Genomic DNA, 21,440 nt, shown 5'->3' on the forward strand with positions numbered 1-21,440 from the left:
CTGTTTATATTATAATATTACAGCAGACCAATATAAAAACATTTAAAATGTGGGCTCAATGAGTGTGTAAAATATATTTAATACCTGCTTAAAGGTTTCAAAATGTATTTTTCAAATTGACAAACTAGCCTTATCAGTGTAATTATTCTAATTTATTGGAAATGACTCTATGTGCCTTTAAACATTAGTTGTGGCAAGTCATTGTTGTTTTGCGACAGGTCTTTTGGTTGGGTAACAGCCGTTTCTAAGAAATTAAAATGAAATAAAATTCTGTTAAATTAGATGCAACAAAAAACCAAAACAAAAGAAAGCAAAAATAAATAAATAAATGAAAGTAAAGCAAAAAAATACAATAAAAGCAGAAAAAATCTAAGCAAAATAAAAAATAAATGGAATAAAACGAGAAACTACACAAAGATGTAGCAAAACAAAATGAAAAAAAGTAAAGAAGTATAAATAAAATGAACATAAATTAGATAATATAGATAATTAAACAAAATAGAAAAAGTAAACAATATAAATCCATAACACAGAACACAAAACTACACAATTAAAACAGCCCAAATAAAAAAGCATTAACAAAAAATATAAGAGAAAAGAAACAAAATAAAATTATATAAAACAAACAAAGCAAAACAAAGATTAAGCAAGGGTAAATAAAATCATCCCTTTGCTTATACCAGGCGGATCCACATCACCAAGGCCACGCTGCAGTACCTGAATGGGGACTATGAGGTGGAGCCTGGTTATGGCGGTGAGAGGAATGCGTATCTGAAGGAGAACAGCATCGAGACCTTCCTGGTCCTGGGCTGCAGCCAGAAACGGGTCAGTGCACAAACACAGAGACTTTTGTACAGAACAATCAGACCTTTATATTTTCCATTGAAGGCAGAAGCATGACAGAAATTAAATTGTTGTGGGCTTTGTGGATGAGGCAATAATGGTAAGTTAAAGGTTGTAGATAAAAAAAAAACATGTTTATTATGGAACAAATGGGCAATAGCCACAGTATAGTTTCCTTCACACTCATCGGAGATGTGTAAAAATCCATATTATTTTCTGTTGCATTAAACAAATCTCAAGTAGGAAAAATTGTGACAGTTTTGTAAGATTCAGAACCAAAACAACTTTTTTTGGCAAGTTTGTGCACACCAACAAGGAATTTGACTTAATTTTGATTTTGCTCTGAATGAAGACGTTTTAGCAATCTTAGAGGATTTTCACTTTTGCCTTCCGAACTGTCAGACAAGCCCTCCCTTTGTCACACTTTCACTTGTTTTAAAACTTTCAGTTTGTTAATATAGCGTCAATAGACAACACATGTCATCTGAAGGCCCTTTTCAAAGTCAATTCTATTGAGTCATACAGACGGATTGGTTAGAAAGTTTTCTGTCTAAGGAAACCCAGCAGATTGCACCGAGTCCTTGACTTCCTGGAAGAGCACAGTGGACAGTCGCCTGCAATATGCCCTTTACCTTGCAGCAATCCCTCATACCGAGCATGCATGTGGTGACAGTGGAGAGAAAAACTCTCCTTTAACAGGAAGAAAAACCTCCAGCAGAAGCAGGCTCAGTGTGAACGGCTATCTGCCACGACTGACTGGAGGTTTGAGAAGACGGAGCAGAGAAACCAGTTGAACACAGAAGCACTGATCCAGGAGTACTTTCTATGTGAGAGAAAAATAAAATGGTAATGGCAGTACTAGCTCCTTTAGAGCTAGTCACAGTAAAGGCTCAGTCAATAGCTGTGTCTAGCAGAGAGACGGGGTTAGCCACTGAAAGACAGGGCCAAGTGTGCCGCGTTTTATTTGTCTGGATACAGAAATTTCTAACTTTAGGCTAGTAGTCATTTTTTGTTGATATTTCAAGACTTATGACAATAAGTACATTTGTCTTTAAATTGCTTTGATTGTTGGGTTTCCAACTCTGAAGAGATGTTAGGTCACATCATGTTTTTACCCCCCCAAAAAACAGGAAGTCATGGATTAATTAAAAGTCTTTATTATTCAATGAAATAGCACAGTACACATAAAAAAAAAATGTTTGAGTTACATTTGAAGGAATCGTGGCACTAAGATTTAGTTAGAAACTAATATTTCTGGAATTTTACTAAATATTTCAGTGTGTGACTAAACTACTGTACTAAAATAAGAACAACTTTAATGCTATTTACACATCTATTATTGTGAAGGGTGTTATATATACCTGTTGTCTGTGCAGAGAACTGTGTGAGCATTTATGTCCAACTGGGTTGTTTGTACACATTTAACTAGTTTAAGAAATCAACCAACTACATTTTTTCAAATTTGTTTTTGTCCAGGAATTTTACACCTGTACACAATGTGGCGGGTTAACGAGTGCTTACATGTCGTTAGGTTATGACCTTTATTGACACATAAACAGTGTACATGATTATATGTGTTTATTGTTGTTTCTTAGGGTATTTATGAAAGTCCCACAGAGATTAGTAAGTCTTGCCTTTATGTTAGAAAAGATCTCTGCAGTCCAAGAAGATGATAATGGGTTTTTTGTTTGTCTAGCTGTTCCTGGGGCGACTAATTATCCCCTTCATGTCTGAGTGAAGTCCAGTTGGTCTTTGTCAGACAGTTTATTTCACTGTCAGCGCAGCACTTGTGCAGCTTAGTTCTGCCTTGGATGGGAGTGTATAGTCTTTGATATGTGTGCCTCAGTGACATGAAGCCCAGTTCTGACCAACCTGAGTGTCTACACTGATAGGACCTGTGTAACTCTGTCTACAATTGTATTTCAAATCACCTCCAGAGTTAGAACCAGAGTCAGAATTTCCGATGTTTTTGTGAAGGTGAGCGTCCATTATTTATGCCAGCAGATTCTCTTTAAGAAGTATAAGGAAATATAAAAGCGTGTTTTCTTTTTATTCCAGCCTTCCTGCCCTAAGTGGTCATTAATGATTTGCGTTAGAAGCACCCACTCTGGATTTGTGTGAGAGAGGAGTAGCTGTAGGGATGGGTACCTTTCACATTTGAACCGATACGGAACCGATACCTGGTACCTGGGAATCGATAACGGTACCTATGTTTGGTACTTTTGTGTGTTTATGTAGTAATAAATGGCAGTTTTATCCAAACAACAGTTATCAGAGGCACAGAGTGAGCGAGGTGAATAAGGGATTGAAGATTTGTGTGACAGGGCTTGGAGAAGTTTGTAGAAGTGCTTGGGATTTGCCGCTCAAAAAAGACAATAACTCCAGAACGATTTCTTTCATGTAAAGTCATCAAATAACAAGAAAGTTGTTAGATTTTTCACTAGTTGCTTGTTTTAGAAAAGGTAACTGGATTGGTCTGAAAAGTTGCTCAGTATTGCGAAAAGTTTCCAAAATTGGCAGCAGTGACCAGGTGCTTCCTCAGATTAGAAGTTTTCCCCACGCTGGTGTAATCTGCTGCGCATTTTGAGAAGAGGAGATAGCGCTTTCTATCAGCCATGCTTTGTTGACTGGACCAGCGGCTACTGACGTCATTACTCTCTTGTGTGTGCGATGCTGTGTTCATGTTCAACATGGAAAATAGCCCACTTTTCTACTTCCTCAGTGTCACAGTGATGTGTTTGGGTACCGAAACTCGGTACCGTACCGTACCGTACCGTACCGTACCGTACGTGAATCGGTATCCGGGATTCGGTTGGTACCTATAAAAGTACCAAATTTGGTACCCATCCCTAAGTAGCTGTGTGTTATAAGAATTATTATTCTAAAGTCACTATGGCCTCACACCACTCGGACATAGGAGGCCTGGAGACCTGATGCCTGTGTATAAGTTCCACTGTTTGCCGAGTGCAAGGCTGAATGCTGCGTAGAATGATTATTGTCTAGGATAGACTGTCTTTGTTATGTCTCAAACCAAGGCCACGGTGCAGTATCAGGGGAAGCCGGAAAGTGAGACAGACAGAGACTGCAGCGGAACCGTGGGGTGCTATTACTTTCCAACTATGTGAATCTCTGCTCTGTTTCTCAATAAAAGTGCTGGAACGTCATTACCACCATCTCGTCATTTAGTAAAGATGGGAACTCAGTTACTATTGTTTAATATTCCACCCAAAACTCCCATAACACTGTGACTACAGGATTTTAATGTTATTTTCAAACCAAAAAACAAACTAATTAGGGCGCACTTTTCAAACTGACTTTAGCATTTTAGATTAGCTGAAAGCTGCCAAAACTTGCAGATCCACCACGTTCGATAACAGAGAGACATGGAGGATAAAACAGCAACTCTGCTCAGCCTTCTTGTCAACTCCTTAAAGTCTTGCTCTCTCTCACCCTCTCGCAGCCTGAATGTACCGTAGAGATGGCTGAGCATGTCTTAGAAAATACCGTTTTCTATAAACAGCTTCTTAGAGCTCATTGCTTTCTCTGACTTCCTTTATAATCACCAAACTGATGCGTGAAGTATGTATTTATATATATCGTCGGCTCCCATTACTCAACAATTTCATAATAACACAGGGAAGCTGGTATCCTCGTTTATTTCTTTATTTATGTTTGACTGAAGCTTTATTGAACACTTCTAGTAACAATTACATTACTTCTGTAAGCAGCGTGTGTGTATCTTCTGCTATCTGCGCATGAGAGTTGCTTTGAGGTTTTGAACCTTTCAGACAGACGTCTGATGGTGAGCACGTTTAAATAGTAGTTTAAACAACCATGAAAAAAAGAAAATCTGATTTCAGCAAAAAAACGGAATTGGGCATCCAGACCTGCAGCACTCATGATGCCGTGTTAACTGATTGAAGGAAGGTTGTTGAGTTTTATTTTGATTGGTGTGTCCACGGCCAATTAAAATCAAAACCAGCCAGTCATCAGCTGCTTTCTCAGTTCAATTCCAAGTTGTATTTATTTCTTCCTGTCCTGGTTTTTTGCTAAAAACAGATTTGGCAATGTGAATAAAAACAAGTGTTTAGAGCTAGACGATCATCTTTTTGTTTTTGGCTGGGTTAGGGAGCTGTTTTTTGAAGATGGAAAGCCACAAATGTGTATTTTCTCTGCCACCGACAAACTTAGAAATAAGGCTCTCCAACTCGCCTGTCTGCTTCTCCAGTCGGCAGGAAAGAAGCCAGATACAGAAAGTGCCCTTAGTCACTTGTTTTGTCGTTGGCTGTGTGTTGTGTTGCACGAGAACAGTTGGTCAAGCCTCCGTGTTGTTTTCTCCGAGCAGAAGGAGGAGAAGGCGATGATGGCGAAGATGCAGCGGACAAGGGCCAACTCTAACGAGGGGCTGATGCCGCGCTGGGTGCCCGACAGAACCTTCCCCAGGACCAAAGACTCCAAAGTCTTCAGACAAATGGTGAGGCTGAGAATCCATACGCTGATGAAAAGAGTCAGGCTGGAGCTTTTTTTTTTGCACGAGCCAACATTTTCTCTCCTCTCCTTCCTTTTCTTAGGGGATAGATGAGTCCTCCAGTAAAGACAAGTGAGTGCACGCACTACTTTGTTGGATTCTCTTTGCACTTCTGCCTCCTGCTCAACCTGCACGTTTATATATGTATATATATATTCTTCTCACAACAGCCGTGGCGTTCAGGAGGCCATGAACCCAGAGGATGAGGTAGATGAATTCCTGGGGCGAGCCATCGATGCTCGGAGTATTGACCAGCTCAGAAAAGACCACGTCAAGAAGTTCCTTCTCACCTTTCAGACGTCCAGCCTGGAAAAAAAGGTGCATGCAGACACAGACGCTAAGTTTTCTTTACTCTGGTATTAAACCAACTGCAGTTTAGACCATATTTTCCTTACCCGGATTAGTGAGTGGCACTTCTTTAGTTTCCGAACCACAGGTGTATTTTTTTTTTTTGTGAACAGCCAAAAGTCCACTTTGCCTCTCTGACAAAAAATGAGCCTTCTGTTAACCAGCTGATTACCAGTGTGCAGAAACAGGTTGGGAAGGGGCAGTGACTGCTCCATACAAACAGAGAACACTTTCTTTAGTATCTCAATGAAAGGATGTTAAACCACAGGAGGGCTTTGACAGGAAGTTTGCCTGGTTTTAAAACCGGAGCTTTTAAAATCCCTGCCACTGTATACCGTGATACCAAAATACGCTCTGTGCCTGCATCAGACAATGTTTTTATTTCTAACAAATCGAAAAACTTTCATTTCTTTTGTCTTTTGTTTTTGCAGTATTCCAAGAAAGTCGATGACCGTTTTGGAGGCTATGTTGCCTGTACTCTGCTAGTATTCTGCTTCATTTCTTTCATCCAGATTGTTATCTTTCCACAGTGAGTACCTCCCGTCACACAGCCTTCGTATGTTATATGTCAAGACATTTCAGCTTTTATTGTGTGTAACACAGTTTTCTGATGTGCTTTCATTGAATCGGCTGTGTTTCTGGATCAGATTTGACAGAATCCATAATTATAGCGAAGCATCTTTAAGGGTTTTAAAGCTTTAAACGTATATATTAGCTGCAGACATTGAAGCTTTAGTTTTGCTTTTTTTGTGAACTTATTTGCTAATAATCAGAGAATTGTAAGAAAAACTGTTCTGGACTGCTGGGCATCATTTGAGACTCAAACCTTTTCGTATTAACTATCCAGAAATTTGCTATGCTGAGAAGGTTTGAGATCTGACTCTTCTTTTTGCATAGTTAAAGCTGTAAATCTGGAGATGCAATACTCATGATTACTTTGACGAGTTAATCTCAAAAAAGAGCCAAATCTATTGGTAAAGTACGTTCACAGTGCGACTTACTTTGTTTTAATCGGCAGTGGAAACCGGCTTTTTAATTTTGTACAATTTAACAGAAAACATGCTAGCTGTTTAGGGCTGTAGATAAAAATACACCATATTGCCAAAAGTATTCAGTTCTCCAAGTGGCTACATCTGCAAAAGGGGAAGGTATAACCTGAGTGAAGGTAATCACGTGATTGGATGATTACGCTTCAGGACCTCCCTCTTACAATCTGCAGATATCCTTTCTCAAAGTATTTGCTCCTCTGGGTTTGCACACATATTAAGTTGAAAGACGTTCCTTATCTATTAGGTTAATGTGGTATCAGCCCACCCTTTGTTTTACACAAGGGAATTTGTGGGTACTGTTGACCTTTCTTATTTATATCCTTGTGGAATATTATGCTATATGCTGTATAAGGCACAATAAAACCATTGGTCTCAAACTAAACCACATTGTTACTTGAGCTGCCTTTAATGGTACAGTTAAGGCATGTTGGTTTTAATTATTTGCCAGGTAGTGAATGAAACAACAATGCCTTTGAGACGCAACAAGAACAAAAAAGTTAAAAGAGTTTTTAAAAGGGCGATGTTAGCATCAATGGAGAGGATTTTTCCTAAATTGAATTTATTTTTATGATGCAACACAAAAGAGATACAAATCCTGTCGTACAACTATTTTAAAATAGTGAATAAAACCTGGAAAATGTGGTAGTTATTTACGGGAGTGCTTGACAAGAAAAGTTTGAGACAATCTGGGTGCTCTTATTTTTGTAATTGTAAGAAAGACATGACTGTTTGCTTCTTCCTTGCCAAGATTTTACAAAATTCATTAAACGGACTCATTAAAGGACTTTATATGTGGTGAAATCTAATTAAAACAACAGGAGGTGGAATAAAGACCCAGCACATCCCCTCTGATAATGTTTGGCACATATTCTAGTAGGTTGTCAACAAGTTTAATGTTATTAAAATTGTAAACAATAGCCTTATTTCTACATACAACACTCACTGCCTTCACTGCTCTGAAAAGCCAAATCAGGGTAGTGTCCGCAAAAAAGATCTCAGTATTAAAAATCATGTTAGAAGCTGTAGATGTTCTCTTATAATCTCACCTGAGAGTAAAAAATCACTTTCACAGTCGCATGGCAAATTATCTCTCTGGGCTGTTTTAGGGATTTATTTGGATTCTAGAGCAAGTAACAATAAACAAGCAAAAAAACAACAACAAAGAAATGAATGCACTGTTTGAGGAATTAAACAGGAGATGTAACTGAATCACCCGACTACAGCGATGCCAACATTTGTTGAACCAGATCCTAAATGTCCCTCTGAAACTGTTTATGTGTTGTTGTCTTTCCTATTCCCGCAGCACCCCAGTAATGCTGGGAATCTACATCAGTATCTTCATTATTCTCGCCAACATTCTCTTCATCTGTGCCATATACTCCTGCATCAAGGTAGCAGAGCTCATCTGGCAACGATTAGAAAAAAAGTGTTGCTCGTTTTTATTTTCTCTACAGTGCCTTGCTAAAGGATTCTTACTCCTTAAATTCTTGCACATTTTGTGTGGTTACAACCACAAACTGCAGCGTAGCTTATTAGCGTTTTGAACAGTAGGCTGTAACGCCAAAGAAGAGCATGATTGTGAAGTAGATGAAATTGGATTTTGAAGTGTGTCTCCCATTTGTAGTCATCTCCCTATAATCTGATACCCCTAAATAAAATCTATCGTAAACAATTGCCTTCAGAAGTCACATAATTAATAAATAGTCCACTTGTATTTTATGCCTCAGAGATATTTAAGGGAACATCATGAAGCCTAAGGACGGCAGACAGGTTAGGGATAAAGTTGTGTTTAACAGTGCCTCATGGTGTAACACGGTGGCGGCAGCATTGTGAAGCTGGTCTTGGCCACTGAGCTATATAATACACTGGAGTGCTGATTTTGCCGACAAACTGAAGTCACTGGCCGCCATCTTGCTACTCCCTACTCTCACAGAATCCCACAGGATTTGGTTGCAACAACAAGCAGTTTTCTGGCTGTGTGAAAACGTTTCACAGGTAATTCTACAGTCAGTGGATGTACTAACACTATCAACTACTCGGAAATTAGGTGCTGAAATATTTCACATGTTATTCATATTAAATATATATGTATGTATATATAAGTATGTGTATATGTATATATGTATACACATATGTAAATATATGTTTTTGTACATTGTTATTTATATATTTATAAATGTTAAACATATATATTTAAATGAATAAAATGCAAAATATTTCAGCACATGACTTTCTCAGTACTTGATATTTTTAGAACATAACATAAAACTATATGGCATTTGACATTTTAAAAGTCTTAAGTCCCCATTGAACATGAGAAAATCCTCGTTATTTGATGCTGTAGCGCACATATTCCCTAGTTACTGGGGGGAAATAAGGAGTACCAATATGGCGGCTGGTGGCTTCAAAGTGACTCATTCAAACAGACGGTGATTAGCACTCCAGTGTATTATATAGCTCAGTGGTCCTGGCTGATGGAAAAATGGATGGAGCTAAAAGCAATACGATCCTGGAAGAAAACCTGTAAGAGACTAAGCCTAAACATTAATTCAGCCAGACAAAATTGTTCAGATCAAAGCATATAATGTGTGAAAATGGCCTAGTTAAGGGCCAGGCCTAAAATCTGGCCTGGGGAGAATTTGAGGCCAGATTTGGATACAGCCGTTTATCTCTGCATGCAATCTGACCGAGCTTGACCTACTGGCAAAAAAAATGTCAGTCTCTTGATTTGCAAAGGTGGTAGAGACATATCCGGAAATGCGTTACTATCTTTAAGTGTGGGTCCTTTTATTTCCACTTCTATCCTATAAAGCCCTTACAGCATACACTGACATTTGTGGTTGTAAAATAACAAAATGGAAAAAAGTTCAAGGCGTATAACAAAAAATTTAACAAGGCACTGTGCTTGGACAATGTTTGACATGTAAATTATTTGTGTTTGCAGCTTTTCCCAGCTGCAATGCAAACCGTTTCGAAGAAGATTGTCCAGTCTCGCACCAACAGCACCCTGGTTGGAGTGTTCTCCATTATCCTTGTCTTCATCTCTGCCTTTGTTAATATGGTAAGATCAGTGTTGTTGGAAGCCCATTTTATTTAATTTTTCATATAAAGGAAGGGATTCTGAATGCGTTTCTGTATGATCGTCTTCAGTTTGCCTGCGACACCCAGAGCTTGACGGAATGCGTCGCTGAGCAGCTGAACACCTCCGCAGCCCTGGTGACGCCCTGTGTGATCCGCAGCTTGAATGTGTCCGTCGAAGGGGGCCTGGAGATCTGTCCGAGCCAGGGCCCCTCCTGCCCCTTTCCCGAGGTGAGTTCGCCATGCGTCACCGCTTTGCTCTGGAACTGCTTGAGGCCGTTCCGAAAGGACAAACAAAAATCCCGTCTGCATTCGTGCCATTTTTTTTGTGTGACTTGCGGTTGCTGATGCGCGTTGCGGCTGTCTCCTGTTTGTGCCAGTATTTCAGCTACAGCGTGCTGCTGACGCTGCTGGCCTGCTCTGTGTTCCTGCAAATCAGCAGCATAGGGAAGCTGGCCCTCATGCTGCTCATCCAGCTCACCTTCCTGCTGCTCGTGGAGTGGCCACAAGTAGCACTATTTGACAATGCAGACCTCTTTGTCACCTCCAATGCCATGTAAGTCATGACCTTCAACTCATCTACCTACAGATTGGTACATAACTGATTATTTAGGAGGTGCATGTCTTTTGTCACTAAAAATAATTTACATAGAATTATGTAGCACCGATTCAGTTCTAAAGTTAAGCAATAGCTCTGTTTACAACCAAAGACTCTGGATTTAAATACATGTAATTTGTGTGTTATCTGTGTCCACTGCTCTGAAAAGACGCGGGGAAATTTATTAAAATTTTCTTACTGACGTATACGGACATCGTGAAGTAAACTGCACTACATCTCCAGTCCAGCAGGTGGCAGTAATAAGAAACCAAAGGCATCACCAGTTGTTACCGCCCTTACTTCAGCAATAAAATTTGTTGTCTAGCTGCCATTACAGCATGAAACAAAAGAGCTCTAAAACAATAAAAATGAAGTTTTGCGCTGTTTTGTTCGTTGTTTTTTTAACCCTGGAAGAACTCGCGCTGTTGTTATAGATTAGCAAATTATTAATTTCCCAATCTACTCTCCTCCTCTTCAGCACAACAGTAAAGTTAAATAAAGCTATCCCATTTTGAAACATGACTATATTCTCAGACAAACTGGTTTGCTCAATGGCAAATAAAACGCTGAAATAAACCAAACATTAGCCGTTAGATATCATCTGACTGAATTATATCTGTGTTTGACTTCCACTCCCTTGTGAAAGCCAGCAGGAGAGCAATTGTGTCGGGAGTCAGGCATTCCATCCGGGTTTAGCGAAGCCTCGACCGGCCGGTTGGCTGGCAGAACGGACAGACATCTCCAAAAATGTCGCAGCACTTTTACAATTAGGTGATATCTTGATAAACCGAGCAGATATTTAAAAAGCTACATTCTTGCCTAAACATATGTAAAAGTTTACTTTGTATTACAGAAAGTGTAATACATCAAACTTTACTCACAGTTTTTGCTGCTCGCCCCTCCACAATCCCGAGGTAATCTTAAAGCCCTTCCCACGCACCAGGACCTTTTTGTCTGTGTGGACCTGGGAAACCGTAGTCACTCGGAGAGCTTTCAAAATCCCAAGTTAATGGCCAAAGCAATGTAGAAAAGGAAATGATTTAATTACAGCTAAACACCAAAAATTAACCTTGTTTCAATCATTAAAAATAACAAAACAAAGATGTGTTTTCTAGCTGGAAAAAAAGAGTTACCCCTTTTTGTTGAAATAACTTCAGTAGGACTCGTAACCAGTCCCTGACCTACTGTGTAAGGTGTTTGGTGGGACTGATGGTGGGTTTTATGGTGCAGGGGGGGGGGGGCTAGACCCTGCTGGAGCAAAGCATCCCCACAGCCTGACACTTCCACCTCCATGCTTCACAGCTGGTGTGTGAGGTTGTTTTCCTTGAATGCTTTATTTAGTTATGAGTCTGTCTGTAGGGCTGTAGTTGGCTAAGACCGTGTCTTTGATACAGTGGACCCAGGTTTGCATCCCGGTTGCTTTAGGAAGGTCAATGTTAAACTTGTGCAGTGTCTTTCTGATTGTACAGGTAGACCCTTTTTCTATCAATACCAGTTGCTGAAGGTCTGTTGATAATCTTCTAAGGTTTTTGAAGACTAATAATAATAATTATTATTATTACTGGAAAACCGGTATTAAATATTCCTATGTTGAAATATGACAGGGTGACACTTAGGGTGTCCTAATTTTCTAAATAACTGTTTAAATAATTTGTATTTGCTTTGTGTTTAACTCTTCTTTCTTCTTGTTTTTCTTTATAGTGATTTAAATGAAACCAGTTGGTAAGTTGTGTTTATTTACATTCATGAAATGCTTAAATTTTTCTTTGCCTCAACCATCCTGGGGTTGACAGAGTCTTGTTTATGTTTTATCTTCGTTTTCTCTCTTTCTGTCAGCATAGATAAAAATTTTGGTTGTTATTGTTATTTATCTAGTCTAAGGTGGGAACATTTGTTAATAATTGTATATGGATGGGGCGGCATGTGGTATAGCGCTAGAGATTTTCACCCCACAGATGCTTTTTGCCCTCAATGCAGCTGTCTGGGGTTCGATTCCTGATCTAGGGAGACTCACTGCATGTTTATATTAAGAACATAAAAAAAACTAAAGACAGTTTATACTTGTGCTTGTTTTCAAATTTTTGTCAGAAGTAAATATTAATGTGAAAACCTGTTGATAGTTATCCTAATTCCAACATACAAAACTGATTTTTTTGTTTGTAATTCTAGGTCCAGTTTCAATGAAACTACAGTTGAGTGGTACGTCGCTGCAGTTACTTTTTGGAGACTGCATGTGCTACTTATTGTTTAACTATGTAATCTGTCTCGTAAGTTTCCTTTATTCAGCGTACGTTCTGATCACTCTGCAGCCCATACATTGTGACCAAAGTGTCCCTGCGGGTCATGACTCCAGTGATCCTCACAGTATTCGTCCTGGCACTGTACCTGCACGCACAGCAGGTCGAGTCTACTGCACGCCTCGACTTCCTTTGGAAACTACAGGTACAGCCACTAGAGGGCGACGTCTCTTCACCTTTGCTCAAAGTTTCTCCAGTAGATCTGTGCCTCTGTGACTCCTAATGCTCTTATGATTATGTCTCTCTTGGGGTTATGGCGGTCTTTATTAAAGCTATTTGTTTCTCCTAACCATCCCTGCCAGGCCACCGAGGAGAAGGAAGAGATGGAGGAGCTGCAAGCCTACAACCGTCGCCTCCTTCACAACATCCTGCCGAAGGACGTGGCCGCTCACTTCTTGGCTCGCGAGCGGCGCAACGACGAGCTGTACTACCAGTCCTGCGAGTGCGTAGCCGTCATGTTCGCCTCCATCAGCAATTTCTCGGAGTTCTACGTGGAGCTGGAGGCCAACAACGAGGGGGTGGAGTGTCTCCGGCTGCTCAATGAGATCATCGCGGACTTCGATGAGGTAAAAAAAATGTCCTCCTTCTAAAACTCAGACCACTTTGTGCACGATAGTGACGTGGAAACTGCACAAGTGCAACATCTGTGTTTTTTTTTGTTGTGCCTCAGATCATCAGTGAGGAGAAGTACAGGCAGCTGGAGAAGATCAAGACCATTGGTTCAACCTACATGGCGGCCTCCGGTCTCAATGACTCTACTTATGACAAAGAGGGCCGTTCTCATATTACTGCACTAGCAGACTATGCTATGAGACTGAGAGAGCAGATGAAATATATCAACGAGCATTCCTTCAACAACTTCCAGATGAAGATAGGTGAAGAAAACATTGAGGAAAGAATAGTAAACCTGCTCCACAACAGCTTATATATTTTTTTTAATATTTCATCTTGATGTTTGTATTTGATCCCCAGGTCTGAACATTGGGCCAGTGGTAGCGGGAGTTATAGGGGCCCGCAAGCCTCAGTATGATATTTGGGGAAACACAGTAAACGTGGCCAGTCGTATGGACAGCACAGGTGTACCTGACCGCATACAGGTAGGTTTTAACGGACAGGGAAAAGTGAATTTAAGCTGGTGTTGGAATGTCGATGCCTGTAGAGTGGTATCTATACATTGATGCAGTAAGAACCCTTAAAATAGGACCTCATAGTTGTTGTTTAGTCAGGAAGGAAGGATGGATGGAAGGAAAGAAGGAAGGAAGGTAGGAAGGAAGAAAGGAAAGAAAGAAGGAAGGAATAAAAGAAGGAAAGAAGAGAGGCAGGAAAGATGGAAGGAATAAAGAAAGGAAGAAATGGGGGAAGGAAGAGAGGAAGGAAGGATGGAAAGAAGAAAGGAAGGAAGGAAGGAAGGAAGGAAGAAAGGAAAGAAAGAAAGATAGATAGATAGATAGATAGATAGATAGATAGATAGATAGATAGATATAGATAGATAGAAATAAATAGGACCTCTTAGTTGTTTAGTCAGGAATGAAGGGAGGGAGGGCAGAAAAAGAAAGGAAGGAAGGGAGGAAGGAGGGAAGGAAGGAAGAGAGGAAGGAAGAAAACAAGAAAGGAAGGAAGAAAGGAAAGAAGAAAGAAAGGACAAAAGAAGGAAAGAGGTCCCCTTAGTTGTTGTTTAGACAGGAAGGAATGAAGGAAGGAAGGAATAAAGAAAGGAAGATGTGGGAGAAGTAAGAAAGGAAGGAAGGAATGACGGAAGGAAGAAAGAAAGAAAGAAAGAAAGAAAGAAAGAAAGAGGACCCCTTAGTTGTTGTTTAGTCAGGAAGGAAGGATGGATGGAAGGAAGGAAGGTAGGAATGAAGGAATAAAAGAAGGAAGGAAGAGAAGATGGAAGGAAGGAAGGAGAGAAGAAAGGAAAGAAGAAAGGAACAAAGGAAGGAAAGAAAGATAGATAGATAGATAGATAGATAGATAGATAGATAGATAGATAGATAGATAGATAGATAGATAGATAGATAGATAGATAGATAGATAGATAGAAGGAAAGAGGACCTGTTAGTTGTTGTTTAGTCAGGAATGAAGGGAGGGAGGGCAGAAAAATAAAAAAAAGAAAGGGAGGAAGGAGGAAAAGAAGAAAGGAAGGAAGAAAGAAAGAAGGAAAGAGGACCCCTTAGTTGTTGTTTAGTCAGGAAGGAATGAAGGACGGAAGGAATAAAGAAAGGAAGAAGTGGGGGAAGTAAGAAAGGAAGGAAGAAAGATAGATAGAAGGAAAGAGGACCTCTTAGTTGTTATTTAGTCAGGAATGAAGGGAGGGAAGGCAGAAAAAGAATTAAAGGAAGGGAGGGAAGGAAGGAAGAGAGAAAGGAAGGAAAGAAGGAAGGAAGGAAGAAAGAAAGAAGGAAAGAGGACCCCTTAGTTGTTCTCTAGTCAGGAAGGAATGAAGGAAGGAATAAAGAAAGGAAGAAATGGGGGAAGTAAGAAAGGAAGGAAGGAAGGAAGAAAAGAAGGGAGGAAGAAATAAGGAAAGGAAGGAAGGAAGGATCTTTCAGACTGTTGCACAGAGCACTTCATCTGGAAATCTAAATATTTTCCATGCTCCATTTTATTTTCTACGTTCTGTACTTTTGCCGACCTGCCCACAGTATTCAGGATTGTCACTATTACTGCTTTTATTACACATGCCACTGACGTGATGTGGCATATTGTCAGTTTTAGCTTTTGTCAGCTAAACCCCTGTGGAATATCTTCTAAACTCCCCAGGTGACCACAGACCTCCACCAGGTGCTCGATAACAAAGGATACGTGCTGGAGTGCCGTGGGGTCGTCAAGGTCAAAGGCAAAGGGGAAATGACGACCTACTTCCTAAATGATGGGCCCCCCAACAGCTAGCAGCCGTGACAGCAGCGGACGCTGGGGGACGGTACCCACTGCAAGGACACGGCACCACTGAGCGAGCACTCACAGCGCGAGCGAAAACAGCTGAGAACTACAATCGCCATCACTTGAATCCCAAGCAAAGAGGAAAAGGTGAACTTTTAAGACTCGGGGAAAAAGGGGAAGGTGTTCTCGACGAGAGGAGGAAGCTCTTGTTTGACAGCCATCTCGGCCCGCGTACATGTCGGAGGACAACGTGTTTTTCTCATGTCTAGCCTCTCTCTCAGGCTTCTTGAAAGATGCAAAGTCTGTTTATTTAAAACAACGCCTTTTAGCCTGTGTCAAAAGAAGATTATCGCTGTACATAAGGCTACTTTTTCATTTGACTTTGTTGTTCTTTTGTTCGGTAATTATTTCGTTCGTTTGTTCGTTCGTTTTGTTTGTTTGACACAATTTATGGACAGGTACTTTTGTTCCCGCTTTAAATTATTTATTTCAGTCTTGATGTTTTGTGCTAAAGGTCCTTTATGAAAAAAAAAAAGTGTGAACACATACGTGCACAAATATCCAGTTTATTACACGTTTATAAGTGTGTATGTACATGCATATTTGTGTGTGTATGACTATATGTATAAATTGAGGAGGAATATATTGACCAAAGACTAAAGTATTTACTAAAAGCAAGGCAGATGTTGATATGTTCTCACTGCAGTCAGCAAAGATCATCGCCTGTGTTTTTTTTTTTTTTTTTTTTTTTTTTGGCAGAGGGTTTGACTTCTGCCTGTTTCGTCCGACATCTGGCAGTGAAGGCTCATTTTCATAAAATACACAGAGTTTATTTATTTTTTTCCTGTCATTTAGGCAGCAGAGAGCAGATTTTTAACTCTAAATAATAAAATTACCCTCAGTCAAATTAAAAGTGACTAAAGATGACTAAATATGCGTATGGGGATTATATATTTTTTATCTGAAAACAGAGAAGATCAAGCTCAAATTGGGATCTCCTTTATCCTCGTTTCCTGCTAGATTAGAGGACGCGCCGCTCGTTTGAGCCGACTGCTCCGTCCCTTTCAGAACAGTCCTTTTTATTTTTTTTATTTTTTTTATGGGTGGAAATGAAGGAACATAAATCAGTGAGTTGTTCCAGAACCTCCAGGTAGGAAGGAGCAGAAACTTTGGATTTCAACGCAGTTGCGTCATGCAGCCCGATTCTTCTATGAAGAAGAAGAAGTAGACGAAGGAAAGAAATATCCGCCGATTTCGACTGAATACTGTGCTTTGTAATCCTGAAGGGGCATAACTATTTTCACTGTGAGGTTTTTATGATACAACTAAACTGCTTTTTTTTTTTTTTTTTTTTTTTTGCCAAACATAACTGCTTTGAGCATGTCTTACTGTGGTTTCTTGTTTTATTTCTTTATTTGGGAGGGGGCTTTCAGTTTGTTTCAACAAAGGGTATTTTGTATAAATTCTGTACCCATCATTTGTATATTCTTAGTGTTGTTATTATTATGATGATTCTGGTTAATTATTATACTTAATATGATGATTCCATACCGATGAAGAACAGCACGCTTTATTGTAAAATTCAATGGTTTGAGCTCACTGGTACCAACTGATCAACTGCGGCCGATGGGTTCTGCTGGGTTCTGCTGGGTTCTGCTGTTCGGTTCCGGGTCTGCGAGAAGTCATAACCACTGAGCCGAACTGGTGCGTGGTTCTGAATGTTATAGCAGTTAGCACACGCACAGAGACATGTGAGTCACTGGGTGTTTTATTTGATCCACTCCATCAATGTGTTGCCCTGCACGAATGCAGGAACGGCAGGGCGGCATTTTTATTCATATCGTTATGAAAGATAATGACCCTTTAGCAAAAAAATTTGAAGCGTATGAAACGTTTGGCCGAAAGCGTTGAATCACTATTCTCAAAGGACGTGCCGTCAGTTTTTATTGCCTTTCAGCAATAAATAAGTACATTTTCTTTTAAATCATGGACATGACATTATTTCAGTTAACGGCTGAACTTTCTGGCTTTTTCTGGCTCGTTTCTTAAATGATAATTATAAATAGGTGACGGATTTAATTTAATTGCACATTTGTTTTTCAAATTATGCTCCGGACAAAATATAATATGTGGAATTACGCAGAGCTAGGGGGGAAAAAAATATATGTGGCATAAAAACAAAACAATTAGTAATTTTTTTCCACCTCTTGAGGCTTTTTACTTTGTAACAACAATAGCAGACATGACAAAAGTGTTTTAGGAAAGCGCTGAACATTCTGGCAACGATTGGACATCTTAATTGTGCATTCTTTAAAAAGATAATCTCAGATATGACCCAATGCAGCAAGAATCAGGTTTTTAAAACGTGTAGAAGTAAAACTAAACTAAATGGACTCAATTTATTCACTTCTCTAGTCATCCGGACCACTGAGAGGGCTTTAGACTAGAGCCCCGTTCACCCAATCACACTCACAAATGTGCACACGTTCAAGCACCAATATACAGATCAGTGGGCAACTCTCGGCTTTCTCTCCCCATTGCAGTAAAAATATCCTGGTAAACGGCTGAACGATCTGGGTTGTTAAAATATGCCTTAATAAAGGTGACATGGCATGCCTATATTTCAGATTAAATTCAGTGAAAAAATATGGAATCACTTAAGGTTGAAGAAATTAATATCATGAAGCAAAAAAAAAAAATCTAGATAATTAGTGGCTCCTCTGACTTTTATTTTACAACATGAATAATCTGAGGCAATAACTTCAACAAAAAATGAAAACTCTTCATCAACATTCTCGTCATGCACAAATGCCTTTATTTCCTCCAAATGCATCAAAAACGTTAAAAGGATTCAGATCCTGGGAGTTTGCTGATCGAGACGCTCAGTTGATCATTTTTTGTTGCTCTTTTTTACTTGCCATGAAAAGAAAGAAGCAAAATAACTCATTGTAATTCCATGTATTTTTTTTTTCAACAGGGCCAGAGTGTTGATCAGTTAACTGTAATGGGTTTGTGTCATATCTGTATTTTGTTTGTTTGCCTCGACGTAAAAACAACCCACTTCACTCCTCTGTATCTTCACAAGAGACTAGCTGGGCATGGGCAAGTATCAAAACCTTCAGTCAAGATGCCACAATTTCACAGTACCATGGTAATTTCACAAAAATTCAAAACTACAACAGAATTTCTGTTTTTTTTCCCCCCACTGCTCCTCAATTAATATCACGCACTGATTATTCCAGTTGTAATAATGTTATCCAGAACATTACATCACCAAATAGACTGAAAAAGTTGAAATAGCCAACAAACACATGCAGAATTTAGCAGTATTTTTACTGTCCTGCTCTTTCGCATAACCCGCTGATATTAGCTGGCTAATTATTGTGGCTCTCTGCGAGCCTGCACTTTTAGTTTTCCAGTTGTACTTTCAGATCAGTGTTGCCTTAATGAGAGCGATATGTGCCGCATCTTTAGTTGCCACATCGCCGCTGTTCATGTTTTTCACGACCAGAACTTTTTTTCCAATCCAAGGGGGGGAAAAAAAGTGGTTATAGCCTCCGTTCAGCCAGCTGACAGACAGTGTACAACAACAGGTGGGGGTGGGGGTACAGCTCTGGTTCCCCATTCTTTCTTTAACATCTCATCTAAAACTTTGGAATCTGAATTTTGAGCAGTATTTAGCTTTTCAAAACCTTGGCGTAGCTTGAAGTCAGTTACCGGCCTATGCCTGGTTGTAGGCCTGAGACCAAAGAGGATGCTGGGATGCGTAGAAAATGGGCTTGTTGTCCGTCATCTGATCAATCTCGTTGTCTCCAGCAGCAAACAGTTGATCACGTTTGTACCAAAGCCAGCTCGAGCAGTCTTGTGCTACTGGTCTCTCCTGTGCGAGAGGCATGAGAGGCCTGGGCGTGGTCGGAGCATCAGAAGACAGCGACGTAACCGAGATCACCAACTTTCACACATAACTGTGACCAATGATGAGTGAGTCGCCAACGCAGAGAGTCTAGAGAATGGACACGAGTTCATAAAGATGTTCATTGTGCTTCTTCTAATTCTACTGGCTGTCCATGGACTTGTGTTGATTGTTAACTCTTGGGATCCTTTCAGTGGAAACAGGAGCTGGGAGGAATGTGTTCCCCACACTACTGAAACAGTGTTTTTGCTCAGGCCCGATGAATCCTTCAGTTTTTTCTTTTCTTTTGTTTTTTATTCTTTTTTTTTGTTTTGTTTTGTTTGTATTTTCCCTGAGTTGGAGGAGTTGAAAGGGGAGTGTTTTGCTCAGTTGAAAAGAAGAGTTGAGGACTACGACAAAGAGAAAAATAACATTTCCCCTTGAAGAAAAAAAATTAATAAAAACTTTAAAAAAAGTATTTTCTCCCTGTTCATGTTTTCTATTTTTTTTTTTACAATGTTATTTCAAGGCTAAAAAAACCCCCCAAGAAGTTAGCAAATCAATCTAAATGTAAAGATTTTTTATTCCTGTTCAATGATAATCATGCATTTTAAAAAGAAAACCCAAGTACATTTGTAAAAAATGTCTTCTGAGCCTTCCTGAAGTGGACACTGATCTGATAAATAGGCTGCACCATTTATGGACATTGTGGAGCATAATGAGTAGGTATCTGTTGTTAAATGTAGCTGCTGCAAATGATTAAAACTCTTTCAGCTTGCCTGAAGGACACCCTCGTTGCACCATTTAAGTGTAGATTTTATATTTTGAAAACAAATCTGAAGCAGGCATTCTGAATGATATTTAATATACTGTATGTCCCCCAGATCAAGGGGCCTCTAAATTTCTGTTATGCTTAATTAAACTAGAAACACTGACAAGGTTGTTAATGCTCTAAATCTCAAGACTGCTCATTGGCAAGGAAGCTCGACAAAAAAAAAAAAAAAAGTTTTAATTACAGGATTTCCCTCGAGAGAGGTGAGGAAAGTCAGTGTCAGGCCCACAGCGGACAGGAACTGACAACATTAAGAATATATATACAAACAAACATACAGCGATCAGTTGTCATATTATGGCCACCTGCCTAATAATGTTTTGGTCCTGATCCATCCAGACATGGACGCCACTAAATCCCTTAAGATGGTGGTGACTGACATCGAGACGTTAGCAGCAGATTCCTTCGAAGTAGGGTCTCTATGAATCGGACGTCTTTGTCCAGCATACCCCACTGATGCCTGATTTATTTGAGATGTAAAGGATCTGTAGGACACGTCAACAACTGAAACTTTTGGTGCTCTTCAAGCCATTCCTGCTGCACTTTTTGCTTTGTCGCAGGGAGCTCTGTCCCACAGAAAGAGGCCACTGCCATCAGGGAACGCCAGCTATCGTAACACATCCATTGGGTCGGACCACGTGACCCGGACGACACCTTTGTTACCTGCTTAAAACAAAGCGTCATTGTGTCATTGGTGCCCATTCAACACCATTCCTACCTTGAATACCTTTTGGTGGATTCGAACGCAATGCAGAACCAGAACATCTGACTACGCCTATGCAAACTCTCAGTTATCTGGTTCATTGCAGCAGCAAACAGGCTTAAAGCGGAGAGGCAACCAGACTTTTGCTCAGTTCTTTCTGAAAACGTTTCGACACCTATCCAGGAATCTTCGTCAATTCTGGTGGCTCGCACTCACTTGAGCAACCTGATGAACCACTGTACATCTCAGTTTGGTTGGTGTTTGCAGGCTTGCAAGCTTCCCCCCTTTTTCTCCAAACGTAATGATGGTCATACACTCAAATATTAGTTTTACTGAGACCCCCGGACGTGTCTCAAAAATGTAAGGTCTCTGACCTTGTGTGCATTTGCAAA

General features: G+C 39.9%; 1 protein-coding gene across 1 annotated transcript in view; it reads left to right on the plus strand.

The window, feature by feature from the left end:
* Positions 1-18,320, plus strand: part of LOC105928589 (adenylate cyclase type 6) — a 69,226-nt gene extending 50,906 nt beyond the window's left edge. The window contains exons 9-24 of the mRNA XM_012865926.3: positions 684-825; positions 5,189-5,317; positions 5,415-5,443; positions 5,542-5,689; positions 6,151-6,248; positions 8,072-8,159; positions 9,713-9,829; positions 9,919-10,077; positions 10,227-10,402; positions 12,146-12,166; positions 12,614-12,643; positions 12,754-12,886; positions 13,044-13,307; positions 13,412-13,616; positions 13,714-13,838; positions 15,502-18,320. Of these exons, the coding sequence (XP_012721380.2) occupies positions 684-825; positions 5,189-5,317; positions 5,415-5,443; positions 5,542-5,689; positions 6,151-6,248; positions 8,072-8,159; positions 9,713-9,829; positions 9,919-10,077; positions 10,227-10,402; positions 12,146-12,166; positions 12,614-12,643; positions 12,754-12,886; positions 13,044-13,307; positions 13,412-13,616; positions 13,714-13,838; positions 15,502-15,630 (1,993 nt within the window). The 3' untranslated portion in view covers positions 15,631-18,320. The remainder of the gene's footprint in view (positions 1-683; positions 826-5,188; positions 5,318-5,414; positions 5,444-5,541; positions 5,690-6,150; positions 6,249-8,071; positions 8,160-9,712; positions 9,830-9,918; positions 10,078-10,226; positions 10,403-12,145; positions 12,167-12,613; positions 12,644-12,753; positions 12,887-13,043; positions 13,308-13,411; positions 13,617-13,713; positions 13,839-15,501) is intronic.
* Positions 18,321-21,440: the final 3,120 nt, after the last annotated feature.

Source organism: Fundulus heteroclitus, chromosome 1 (genome assembly GCF_011125445.2).
Source record: "Fundulus heteroclitus isolate FHET01 chromosome 1, MU-UCD_Fhet_4.1, whole genome shotgun sequence".
Lineage (NCBI taxonomy): Eukaryota > Metazoa > Chordata > Actinopteri > Cyprinodontiformes > Fundulidae > Fundulus > Fundulus heteroclitus.